Source organism: Phyllobates terribilis, unplaced genomic scaffold (genome assembly GCF_046119375.1).
Source record: "Phyllobates terribilis strain yellow unplaced genomic scaffold, ASM4611937v1 Scaffold_9__5_contigs__length_417890890, whole genome shotgun sequence".
NCBI classification, from domain to species: Eukaryota; Metazoa; Chordata; class Amphibia; order Anura; family Dendrobatidae; genus Phyllobates; species Phyllobates terribilis.
In genome coordinates, this window is record NW_027362769.1 from 169,284,729 (window position 1) to 169,297,579 (window position 12,851).

Consider the following 12,851-nt stretch of genomic DNA (forward strand, 5'->3'; position numbering starts at 1 on the left):
AGACTTCTGTACGTAGTTTTCTCACCCGCTCTGGTTTTGAGCCATGTGACAGGACTGCTGGGGCGACAGGGAAAGCAGAGCCGAAGCCACCTCTGACACAGCAGAGACGTGTGGCGAGCAGAGGATGTCAGTGTGTGGAGGCATCCCTGCTGGGGACATCCCGTGGAACATGTTCGCCTTCAGACTGTGAGGCTGCAACACAGAACAGGAGAGGAGTGGACACAGTTACATAGGACTGCACTCAGCTCTAAATATCGGTATTGGCCCTTTAATAATAAAATGGGCTCACTGCACCCATAAGCACCTCAGACTCAGACTGCAGAGACAACCCGGAGCCGTGCAGGGGGTATCCCAGTCCAGGGGGGTTTTTTGGTGTCGCTCCTCCGCTGTCTTTCTGGACTCGCTCTCGCAGGTGCGTCAGAAATGCAGAACATTCCCGAGGAGGCTGCCAGCGGGGATTAGTGATGGCGAAGTGCATGAGGGACAGCTCGGTCTTACCATCCTCCGCCTGCTGGTAAACTGAAGCCTCCGTCTTGCCGGCAGACATCCACTGTAAGATAGAAAAAACTGACGGCACTTCCAATACAAGAAATAGGTGTGAACAGGTGCTTACTAGGAGAAGCTACCTCCAAATAAAGTAGCACTCTGCAACGCTAAGGTGGTTTTAATTGTAGCAGAATCTTACTTTCCCACATATAAGCAGACGGATGTCCCTTAGAGATGCATTCACATTGATAGGGTCCTGACATTGAGAAACGCCTTACCGCGGCTGTCAGGTACTCATGAATTGGCCAATTTATGCACTAAGATTTCTCATTTATTGATATTTTCTACAGCAGTAATGCTATTCATATTTCATACTTATTGCTGCAGAGTGCTACTTTATTTGTTAATCCACTGTAAGACAGGCACATACCCTGGGGTGAGTTATATGTGGATAGGTGACACAGACTGAGGCCGGCTTCATGCGTTGCTTCTGTTGTGCACTTTTACCACAATTTTCCGATCTACTTTTACTGCCAAATTTAAATTTATGGCTCTGCTGTATTTGTCATAAAATATGAAGCAACTTTGCAAATAGTCTTGATTCAAACTATTCTACCGTTTTATGTATGCAGAACTTGCACAGACCTCTGCATCACGATTATCGTCATCTTTCCAAATGTAAAGTGCCCTGCACACCTCCTCCTACCTGCCAGCATCCCCTGCGCCTCTTCTGATCTGCAGGCCCAGTGAATGCCATCATTGTGCTGCACAGGTCACGGACTTACTAATCAGAAGAGACATTGGAGAACCCACCAGGTAGGAGGAGGGTTTCAGGGCTCTGGTCCAACGGCCTCAGAATACCAACAAGCACACCAGAAAAGAGGGATTTTTGTTACTCACCGTAAAATCTCTTTCTTGGAGCCTTTATTGGGGGACACAGGACGCTGCTGTCGCTAGGAGGTTGACACTAGGCAAAAAAAGGAAAATAGCTCCTCCTCCGCAGTATACACCCGCCTACAGGCACCAAGCTCACCAGTCAGTGGCTAAAGCAGTAGGAGAAGCACAAAACAAACAACTATGCAATGCCCAAACGGGGCACAACCGTGAAAACTGAATGATATGCCCAACAGGGCCAATTGGACATATGCCCAAAATCAGGGAGGGTGCTGTGTCCCCCAATGAAGGCTCCAAGAAAGAGATTTTACGGTGAGTACCAAAAATCCCTCTTTCTCTATCGCTTCATTGGGGGACACAGGACCATGGGACGTCCCAAAGCAGTCCCTTGGGTAGGGGAACAGAAGATAGTCACAGACTAGGTCAGACTGCGGCAACTGCCGCCTGCAGGACCTTCCATCCAAGACTGGCATCAGCCGAAGAATAAGTGTGGACCTTGTAAAACCTTGAAAAGGTGTGGAGTGAAGACCACGTTGCGGCCGAAGCCTGATGGCAGACCGCCCAAGAGGCCCCCACCGCCCTGGTGGAGTGAGCCCTTACTCCGGGAGGGGGAGGCTTGTCCGAGATGCGATATGCCTCCAAAATGGTAGAACGTATCCAGCGGGCGATGGTTGACTTGGAAGCAGGGAGACCCTTGCGATGGCCCTCAGGGATGACAAAAAGGGCATCCGAGCGCCGAAGGAAGGCCGTTCTAGAAAGGTACACACGTAGAGCTCTGACCAGGTCCAGTTTGTGCAGGGACTTCTCCCGTGGATGCACTGGAGTCAGGCAAAACAATGTCCTTATTAATGTGAAAAGCGGAAACCACCTTTGGCAAAAAGGAAGGCACCGGCCTGAGCACTACTTTGTCATGATGGAAGACAAGAAAAGGCGACTGACAAGAGAGGGCTGCGAGTTCTGCAACCCTTCTAATAGAGGTAACAGTCACCAGAAAAAACACCTTCCAGGAAAGAAGAGAGGCTAGAATGTCCTGAATGGGTTCAAACGGAGACTGTTGTAGGACGCTTAGGACCATATTAAGGTCCCATGGTTCCACTGGAGGGCGATAGGGGGGGCGCCAGGTGGGCCACCCCTTGAAGAAACATCTTGACCTGAGGCCGGCTAGCTAAGTTACGTTGGAATAGAATGGACAAGGCCGAAACTTGGCCTTTGAGAGTGCTGAGAGAGAGTCCCGCCTCTAGGCCAGACTGAAGAAAAGCCAAAATGACTGGCAAAGGAAAAGACATAGGAGCCAGCTGATCCTGTTTGCAGAGACGAAAAAAGGCTCTCCAAGTTCTGTGGTATATGCGCGAGGTAGCGGGTTTTCTGGCGTCAATTAGGGTCTGAATGACATTGTCAGTAAAGGCCGCCCTCTTCAACACCGCGACATCAACGGCCATACCATTAAATTCAGAGAACGAGAACTCTGATGAAGAATAGGACCCTGAGAGAGGAGGTCCGGACGGTCTGGTAGTCTCCAGGGGGAGTCGACGAGCAGATTTACCAGATCTGCGTACCAGACACGTCTGGGCCAATCTGGGGCTACTAGGAGAACTGGTACTCCCTCTGTCTTGATCTTTTTGATGACTCGAGGGATCAAAGGTAGAGGTGGAAAGAGATAGGGCAGTTGGAACTGTGACCATGATATGACTAGCGCGTCCAGGGCGATTGCTAGCGGATCGCGGAACCGAGCTACAAAAGGACGGAACCTTGTGGTTTAACCGGGACGCCATGAGGTCAACGTCCGGCGTGCCCCACCGTAAGTAGATTTGGTGAAACACCTCGGGATGGAGAGACCATTCTCCTGAGGCGAGGCCCTGCCGACTGAAGAAGTCGGCCGCCCAATTGTCGACCCCTGGAATGTGGACTGCTGAGATTGCTGGAACCGTCTTCTCGGCCCAAAGTAGCACTCTTGCCACCTCTTTTAAAAAACGGGCTTGCTGCGCGTTCCTCCCTGATGGTTTATGTATGCCACGGCCGTGGCATTGTCCGATTGTACACAGACTGGGAACCCTGCCAGGATCTTCTGCCAGTGACGCAACGCCAGGTAAATCGCCCATATCTCCATAATGTTGATGGATAGGAAGACTTCGTGGGGACTCCACTGGCCCTGGACCGTGTGTTGCGGAAAAAAACTGCCCCCCAACGGTCGTGACCACCTGCCAAGCTAAGCGGAAGGAATGACCTCCCGGATCTGAAGGGAGAAGGGCGGGACCACCAGGTTAGCGACCGTCTTACTTGACGAGGTAACCTGATGCGTCGATCTAGAGATGACGGATTCTTGTCCCAAGCTGAGAGAAGGGCTAGTTGAAGGGGCCGGGTATGGAACTGGGCAAACGGAACTGCCTCCATGGCTGCTACCATTTTTCCCAGGACACTCATGCATAGACGAAGGGAGTGTGGACTTGGATCGGAGAGGATGTGGATCCCCTGCAGTGGAGAGTTTATCTTTTCACTCGGCAAGGAGGACACGGGCACGAGTCGTGTCGAACGGCATCCCTAGGAAGGTTAAGCGTTGGGATGGGACCAGGAAGGATTTGTCCGTGTTGATCAGCCTGCCTTGTGATGCGCAGATTGGGATGTGAAGGTACGCATCCTGAATGTCCACGAACATAAGATATTCCTCGGTTTCCATCGAGGTTTTTACCGACCTGAAGGACTCCATCCTGAACTGTTGGATGCGTACATGTCGGTTTAGCTGTTTGAGGTCCAGAATCGGACGCAGTGAGCCGTCCTTTTTTGGGACGACGAAGAGGTTTGAGTAAAAACCGGAAAACCTTTCCTGAAAGGGAACCGGGACTATGACTCCTGAGTGCAAAAGGGAGGCGATGGCTTGAAGGAAACCGGGAAGCAGAGATGGTTGAGGGGGGCGGGACCTGAGAAAACGTGATCGTGGGCTGGAGTTGAACTCGATCTTGTAGCCGGAAGTAACAATCTCCCTGACCCAGGCATCCTCTATTGCCAAGAGCTAAGAATCTCGGAACAGAAGGAGACGGCCGCCCACCCTGGGAGAGGTCCCAGGTGGGAGTGACCATCATGCTGAGGAAAATCTGTTGGATCGTGATTGTGATCCAGAGGGACTTGGAGGAGCGACCCTTTGGGCGCCAGTTAGGTGTGGGCCTAAAGGAGGGCTTACGACTGTCCCGCCGTGCTGGAGTACGGTCCTGTTGAGAGGAGGGGTTCGGTTGAGCGAACTTACGAAAGAACCGGAACTGAAGGGGACGTCTCCTAGGAAAAGGGCGTTTGGATCTGGGCTGGGGGAGAGAGGTGCTCTTACCCCCAGTAGCATCAAAGATGATCTGGTCTAGCATGGATCCAAACAGCCTGGAGCCTTGAAAAGGAAGATTAGTTAGAGATCTTTTGGAAGCCGGGTCGGCACTCCAAGCCTTAAGCCAAAGAATTCTACGTAAGGCAAAGAGATTGCTGGAAACCCGGGCTGAGCATGCAGCAGTCGAGGGACGCCGTAAGTAGATATTTCCCTGCGTGGCCGATTTGATCTGCTAAGTCGGCCAGATCGTCCGGGGAGGCCCCCTGCTAGGATGCCCGGTCTGAGCTGTTTGGCCCATGCGGACACCGCCTTTGATACCCAAGTTGAGGCAAAGGAAGGGCAAAGGGAGGTGCCCGCAGCCTCAAAGGCTGACTTAGTGAGAGCCTCAACCTGCCTATCCGTGGTATCCTTAAGGGAGGAACCATCCGGAAGAGACAGTACCGCCTTGGTGGAAAGGCGAGAGACGGGAGGGTCCACAGATGGGGACTCCATCCATTTGCTGACAAGGTCACGGTTAAAGGGGTATAGGATGTTTAACTGTTTCTTTCCTGTAAAGCGCTTTTCTGGATGCTCCCACTGCTTCTGAAAGACACTGTCAAATTCTGCATGGTTAGAAAAAGTGCGTGCGGGACGCTTAATTTTTTTGAACGGAACTGAGTAGTCCTGAGAAGGGGTCTCGTCTTCTCTAACATGCAGAGTCTGATTGACGGCCGTAATAAGGCTGTCAATCATGTCCTGGATCCTTGAATACTGGTCTGAGTCGGAACCAGAGTCTGAATCCGATGCAGAGTTAGATTCCAGGGCGACCTCCGGGGAAGAGGTGTGAGATGCAGGGAGCATCTTGGAGTCTGGAGAGCTGGAGGAGGAGCTTGTGTGAGTCCGTTTCTGAGAACGTGCCGTCAGTCTGCCCCTGTGAGGAGGGGACAGGGGTGCTTGTGAATCGTCTGTGGGGACGTTCGGAGCACTGGTGGCCGTGGACAACATAGGCAAGCGTTCTAAGACCTGCACCAGAGATTGAGAAACCTTGGTGAGGTCAGAGACATACTGTGACATAGCAACAGCACACTCCGGAGGGGAGGGAGTTCCTTTGTCCTGGGCGGCGGGGGGATCCTGGGGTGCCAGCATGGTGGGAGGTTTGCAGGTTGAGCAGAAGGCTGTAATGAAACCCGCGGGCCACTTAGTACCGCAAAGAGTACAGGCGTAGTATGTGACCATGTGAGAGGGACGGACTGAGAGCTCCCTGGGTTTGGGCATATGTGCCAGGCCAGGGATAATACAGAGGGAGGACGCCTGTGGTCAGGAAAGGGTGTGGGTCGTGTCAGGACAGAGCCTACCCGATGCTGCAGAGAAGCGGTCCCGTGTCCCCCTGAAAGGCTCCGAAGGTGAGGCTGGAGCGGGTCACAGTCAGGTGCCGAAGGAGTAGGGAGCTGCGTGCGCAGAGAGATGGCGTCGGTGTAGGGGAAGGAGCAGAGGACGCTGCCCTGATGACGGGGCACGTCGAGGCTCCGATAGGTGGATGGAAAGGGGGGCGGGCTTGAAAGACCCGCCGTTGATAGGTCCGCGGAAGGCTCGAGGGCGTGACGGAAGCGTCACCATGCTCCTGGGCCCTGGTTGGTGAAATAGCAGGGGGCGTATAGCCGTCGGAGGGGAACCACCCACCGGACACGCCCCCCAGACGGAGAAAAAAAGTGCGGCAGATCTGCCGCGCATAATGGGAGAAGAAGGAGGAAGTGACCCAGGGAAGCGCTGTTAAGCGCCATGTTTGGTGAGAGGAGGAGGGGGGGCAGGTAACGCCAGGGGACTGGGACCTACAGCTGAGAGACAGGGGAAGTACCTGTCTTAGCGGGTCCGACTGTCGTCTCTTCCTCTCTCCTTCTGAGGATGGTCTCAGGATGCCGTCCTGGATAGGGGGGGATCCTGGCTTTTCCTCCTTCCCACACTGTCCGGTCCTGGACAGTGCAGAAGACGGTGTCAACCCCAGAAAACTGGGGGAAGGTCACCCGCAGGGACCGCCGTCTCCCTCCCAGGCCGCTCCGAGGAGGGGGCTGGGGGTGGGGAACAGGCTAGGACTGGCCACCGAAATCACCCTGAGGCACCCTAAGGTGACAGGGGATAAGTCCTGCCCAGCGGGTCCAAGAGTGGGCGATGTGGGGGTAGCCACACTGCTCTCTCGGTCGCTTGTGGGTTAACAGGGGACGCAGTGTTCCCAGTTAGCCTGAAAAGCTGTATCTGAAAGAGAAAAAACAAAGGTTAATAAACACAACAGGGTTGGATCTGTGAAGATCCAGGTCCACCTCCTACAGACACTAAGCTTAAACTGGTGAGCTTGCTGCCTGTAGGCGGGTGTATACTGCGGAGGAGGAGCTATTTTCCTTTTTTTGCCTAGTGTCAACCTCCTAGCGACAGCAGCATACACCCATGGTCCTGTGTCCCCCAATGGATAGAGAAAGTCTTTTCGCTCAACTCAGCAGTTGTTTCTGTACATTAGCTGCTGACTTGCATGAGGATCTCCAGCTGTGCACTTACTGCAGGATTGCCATGCTGACGGACGTCCATTTGTGCAAAAGAACAGGTGTCCCCGACTCCCACCACTTCGACTGTGAAGTTTCGGAAAAAGTCGATGATCTCCAAGGACTTTGGACGCAGTCTAAATATCAGTACGAGAGGAGTCAGCAGCGGACTCAGGAGCTCCTCCAGAATAAAGACCTGCACATAGGACGTAAAGGAAGAATCAAGGATCCCTAGATCTGAATGGAGTGAATGTAACCACTTATAGGTATGAGTAATTATGTACAATATTCATTAACCCTCGGAGTCTAATATATGACCCCGGACCACATGCGCTATCAGAATATACAAGTATATAGGACACAGTTATCATCCTGCTCATGCAGAGCTATTTTGGTGTAACACTCACCGCTTTGTACTGGAAAAGTTGTGCAAACTCTCCCCGAGTTTCCGCCCGGTGAGCGCTGCGCTGCCAGTGGTCGGGCATGTAATGAATATGAGCCAGAATGACTTTTAGAAGCTGCTCCGGACAGAAAACCAAGTGCTGATCGGGAATAAACGACCTGAGGAACAGAGATGACAGCAGTGATTACATCATTTACAGCTTGCAGTTCTGCCCTGAACCTGTAGAGGACAATGTATTCCTTTATAAAATAAAAAAAGGGACCACGAATAAATGATTTTAGCAAATCGATATAATTATGTATAGAAGTGTGGAAAGGGTGTGCATACTTTTGCAACCATTTTCATTCCTCCAATTTATATAAATTCTTTGCACAAATCTACCATTTTTGTGAATACTGCTCTTATGAAGACCTATGTGACGCCACGGTTACAGACTACAAACAAACCCTGATTGTAGTCGGCTCCGGCTGCAAAGCGTCGCTCTCTTCCTCTTCTACTGTCTGCAGTTTAAGAAAAAGAAAAGAGACAGAGGGAATGGAGCAACCTCAGGACTGTAGGATCAGACCGCAATCTGAGTTTTCACGTAGTATTTAACCATGACAAAGCATAGCTTCTGCAGGGGAGCTGCAAATTTGCTTCCATCTTTTAGATTTTAGATGTATTGCTGCAATTAAAAAATGGTTGCAGTAGCATGCACAACCTTAAAAAAAAATGAAAGAGGAATAAAAAAAACCTGGCTGCTTTCAAAAATATTCCGTTTCAGTCCCATTAGCAGAGCTGCAATACCAGAGAGAAATGCTGGGCAGGAGCGGTGCCATTTAGAAGAAAGCTGCCATGTTTTTATAATCTTAGACAACCGCTTTAATCAAATGGTCTTCAATGATGTTAGCACTGACCTGCTGACTGTCACCACCACTCCCAGGAGCGTCACAGTGCTCAGCACGTGCTCCACCGCCAGCACGTCCTCATCGTAGACAGTGAGCGCTATCAGCACAGCCAGGATGGATCCCGCCAGGAATCCTAAGTGTTTGGCGGCCACAGCCAGGAGCGGGGACAGGAAGCAGTTCATGTACTTGCAGGCCGGCTTGTACGCTCGGCTCAGCCTCGCCTGCAGCTGATGATCCAGCTCATTGAAGTGGCGGAGATAGCAGCGTCCGTACAGGGACCAGCATCGGGCTCCGAGGCTCCCCGGCTCTCTGCGCAGGACCTCGGTGTAGCTGAAGAAGGCATAGAGGATCTGCCAGACGAGGACAAGCGGGCAAAGCACCAAGTTGGCGAGTCCTATCCAGAGAATGCGCTGAGACAGCTTCTCCGCCAGCTCCAGACGCGCTCCTGCTCGCTTGTACTCGGGCTTTAAACTCCACTCGTTCTGGAAGAGGCAGCCGGGACCCCAGAAGAAAATGAGCTGAAAGTTGTACTTGAGCCCCCGAGTGTAGAAGACTGTATCGCCCAGCAGGGGGAGCCGGTGCTGGAGGGGCAGGAGGTTCTTATTGACCATGGCGACCATGTAATTCTTAAAGCGCAGGATTCGATGGGACACGTCCAGTTCTGACAACTCCTTCTTGTGGATGCAAATTTGATGCTCCTTCTGGATCTGGACGATTCTGCTCTGGATTTCTTCCCAGGTGTAATAAGGGAGATCTGCCTGCAAAAAAAAAAAAAAAAAGGAGAAAAAAAGTTAAAAAGGGTTTGCAATAATGTAAATAAATAATATTTATTTTTGCAAGTTCATGCAAATAACTTGGTAAATGAGTCCGTCTCGTTATTACACTCATGTGGACACCAATTAACATATTTTTTGGACTACAAGATGCACCCCCTCAATTTGGGAGGAAAATGGAGGTGCGTTTTATAGTCCGAATGTAGCTTACCTATCTCGCTGTGATGGTGGTGGGGCGGCGGTGGAGCGGGGTTAGAGGAGGCAGGAGAAGTGTCGCTGCTGCAGGAAGTCGGTGGCATGACTGGGGATATTCTGCGGGCCCCTGGGCTAGGAGGAGGGGGGGGGTGTCCCGGCAGAGGGGGTAATCTTAAAGTTTCCAGCAAAATGGCGCCGCCGCATGCGCAGTTTGAGATCTCGGCTTGTCATTGAGCAGAGATCCCAATCTGCGCATAAGCAGCCACCGGCACCATTTTGCTGGAGACCGTAGGAGGTTAATTTGAACATGCGCCATTTTGCTGGAGAACGCTGGGATATAAATGTGTGCAAGCGCCACAGGCAGCACGGGCGGCGCTAGCACGAAATTTTAAAAAGGAGGCTCGAACAAATGCTGAGGGGCCACAACAGAGCCGAAGACCCTACTGACAGTCCCACCCAGATGCATGAAGAGGCTAATGCTCCAAAACTTCTACAGCTACCCATTAAATCAGCATTTAATTTTTTTTCCCCCATTTTCCTCCTCTAAAATCTAGGTGCGTCTTATGTGCAGGAAAAAAAAAAACAATAAGTTACAAGCACTAGACTAGAACATAAAGCGGACCAGACTGGCACAAACTGCGATTTTTTTCCACATGGTCTATGCGCAAAGCCAAAAAGTGCCAATGCGGGCCAAAAAACGTTCATGTGAACGTAACCAAAAGAAAGAGGTTAAAAAAGCAAAGTGGCAAGGACTGGATGCTCTTCTCATCCTGGCTATGGCTTGGTAGCCACGCGCCGGCTCCAGGGCGGCAGGGGACGCGCCGGCTCCAGGGCGGCAGGGGACGCGCCGGCTCCAGGGCGGCAGGGGACGCGCCGGCTCCAGGGCGGCAGGGGACGCGCCGGCTCCAGGGCGGCAGGGGACGCGCCGGCTCCAGGGCGGCAGGGGACGCGCCGGCTCCAGGGCGGCAGGGGACGCGCCGGCTCCAGGGCGGCAGGGGACGCGCCGGCTCCAGGGCGGCGCCGGCTCCAGGGCGGCGCCGGCTCCAGGGCGGCGCCGGCTCCAGGGCGGCGCCGGCTCCAGGGCGGCGCCGGCTCCAGGGCGGCGCCGGCTCCAGGGCGGCGCCGGCTCCAGGGCGGCAGGGGACGCGCCGGCTCCAGGGCGGCAGGGGACGCGCCGGCTCCAGGGCGGCAGGGGACGCGCCGGCTCCAGGGCGGCAGGGGACGCGCCGGCTCCAGGGCGGCAGGGGACGCGCCGGCTCCAGGGCGGCAGGGGACGCGCCGGCTCCAGGGCGGCAGGGGACGCGCCGGCTCCAGGGCGGCAGGGGACGCGCCGGCTCCAGGGCGGCAGGGGACGCGCCGGCTCCAGGGCGGCAGGGGACGCGCCGGCTCCAGGGCGGCAGGGGACGCGCCGGCTCCAGGGCGGCAGGGGACGCGCCGGCTCCAGGGCGGCAGGGGACGCGCCGGCTCCAGGGCGGCAGGGGACGCGCCGGCTCCAGGGCGGCAGGGGACGCGCCGGCTCCAGGGGGCCAGGGGACGCGCCGGCTCCAGGGGGCCAGGGGACGCGCCGGCTCCAGGGGGCCAGGGGACGCGCCGGCTCCAGGGGACGCAGCGAAATGTACAATAAGTCTCTTTAATGACTGTGGTAAAAAGCACATTCTCCTTCATTACTGGTGCCTGGTACAAACCATAGGGATGCGCAGAGCTTGAATGTAGAAGTTGTAGATCTCCCAGTAGCAGCAGACGTTGTAAATAAACTTGATGAGTCTGTGGATCCAGAAGACGCCGGCGATGACCAGAAGAACCACAAGGAACCAGTTCTCCTCAATGCTGGGAAATAAAACATAAATGAGCAGATTAGTGGTTTGCGGGGGGCATCCTGCACCTCAGTATTTTAAGGCCCTATAGACATAAGACGACTGTGATATTAAAAGTTCTAAAACTTTCTAACAAACTCCGTGGAGGGAATAATCTACTGACCGGTCCCTGCAGACTCCGGGGGGCAGGAAGGCATCTGGCAGCGTCACCTTGTTGTTTTCACTCTGACTGTGATTCACCATCTTATTTGCAAAAAGGATGTCATAATCCACACAACTCACCAGAAAGGTGGTGAAACTGACGACGAAGATGAACTGCCTGCAAAGCAATTGGGTATGGGGGTAACAGAAGGCCAAAGAGCAAAATCCCCAAAAATAGGAAATGCATAAAACTGCCGAGAGAGACAAGACATCGGTGTGCATTTGGGGGTCAAAGAGGGAACGAGACGATGAAAATGTTCCCTAATAATCTGCACTGTTCAGGCCTCTGCTACGATTCTACTTTTTGGAAGGTTTCAGGACATTTTCCAACTCATCCTATAATCCAGGAGATCGCCCCTTTTTTCCAGCCAATGATGGGTTAAATATACTCACAATAACTCGAAGATCTCCCCAATCAGCATGCAGGTGAATCCGTTCTTCTGGTGCAGGTTGTAGACCTGAAGTGTCAGCGATAAGGAACACACAGAGGATTAGGAGCAGGAGGAAAAGAAGGAAGGGTGCTGACACATTGTAACACATTGCAGCTGTGTGACAGTAGGACTATTCCTTTATCTAAAGCTCATTCTCTGTCACCAAAACAGAGAAGCGGCACATGTCCATTCCTGGCTCCGGGCTGATACACTGTAACAAACCAGAGGAGGAGAGGATTTCACCTCCAAATGTAACAAGATCTCTGCTTATTGGAGGATTTGGAAAAGGAAATGAAACAAAGTGTAAAAAAAAAAAAAAAAAAAAAAAAAAGTCACATTGTGAATCGCTGCACAGAAAGGAAAAGGATACTCTGGAGAAGAAGAGATCCAGGTTCTCAATGTGATTCCACGGAGCTGAAGAGAGAAGAAGACACGTGTCATACGGTATAACATGGGTATCACCAAGTCCTGGGGCCAAAACCAATCAATTAAAGACCCCCTCAGACACGTCACATACTGGACGGGGGCACGAAGGTCTTCCCACATCAGATGACTATACAGTGTATAGTGTGAATACAGCACTACTCAGAAAACAGCTCGCCAGAGCAAGATCTGTACAGACCCTGAACAAGCAGGGAAAGTGCAGAGATTTCAGCCCCGAAACCTACAGCTCTAGAGTGCTAACCGAGGATCAGTAAAATATGTACACAGTGACTGCACCAGCAGAATAGTGAGTGCAGCTCTGGAGTATAATACAGGATGTAACTCAGGATCAGTAATGTAATGTATGTACACAGTGACTGCACCAGCAGAATAGTGAGTGCAGCTCTGGGGTATAATACAGGATGTAACTAAGGATCAGTAATGTAATGCATGTACACAGTGATTGCACCAGCAGAATAGTGAGTGCAGCTCTGGGGTATAATACAGGATGTAACTCAGGATCAGTA

At 52.8% G+C, this 12,851-nt stretch overlaps 1 protein-coding gene across 9 annotated transcripts in view; it reads right to left on the reverse strand.

Annotated features, from left to right (window-relative positions):
- ATG9A (autophagy related 9A) overlaps positions 1-12,851 on the reverse strand; it is a 39,091-nt gene that overhangs the window by 11,497 nt on the left and 14,743 nt on the right. For all 9 annotated transcript variants that reach the window (XM_073647313.1, XM_073647310.1, XM_073647309.1 and 6 more), the window contains 9 exons: positions 12,272-12,315; positions 11,864-11,928; positions 11,433-11,588; positions 11,141-11,282; positions 8,497-9,245; positions 7,605-7,758; positions 7,214-7,393; positions 305-550; positions 26-192 (listed from right to left, as the gene is read on the reverse strand). In XM_073647313.1, coding sequence (XP_073503414.1) covers positions 26-192; positions 305-550; positions 7,214-7,393; positions 7,605-7,758; positions 8,497-9,245; positions 11,141-11,282; positions 11,433-11,588; positions 11,864-11,928; positions 12,272-12,315 — 1,903 coding nt within the window. The remainder of the gene's footprint in view (positions 1-25; positions 193-304; positions 551-7,213; positions 7,394-7,604; positions 7,759-8,496; positions 9,246-11,140; positions 11,283-11,432; positions 11,589-11,863; positions 11,929-12,271; positions 12,316-12,851) is intronic.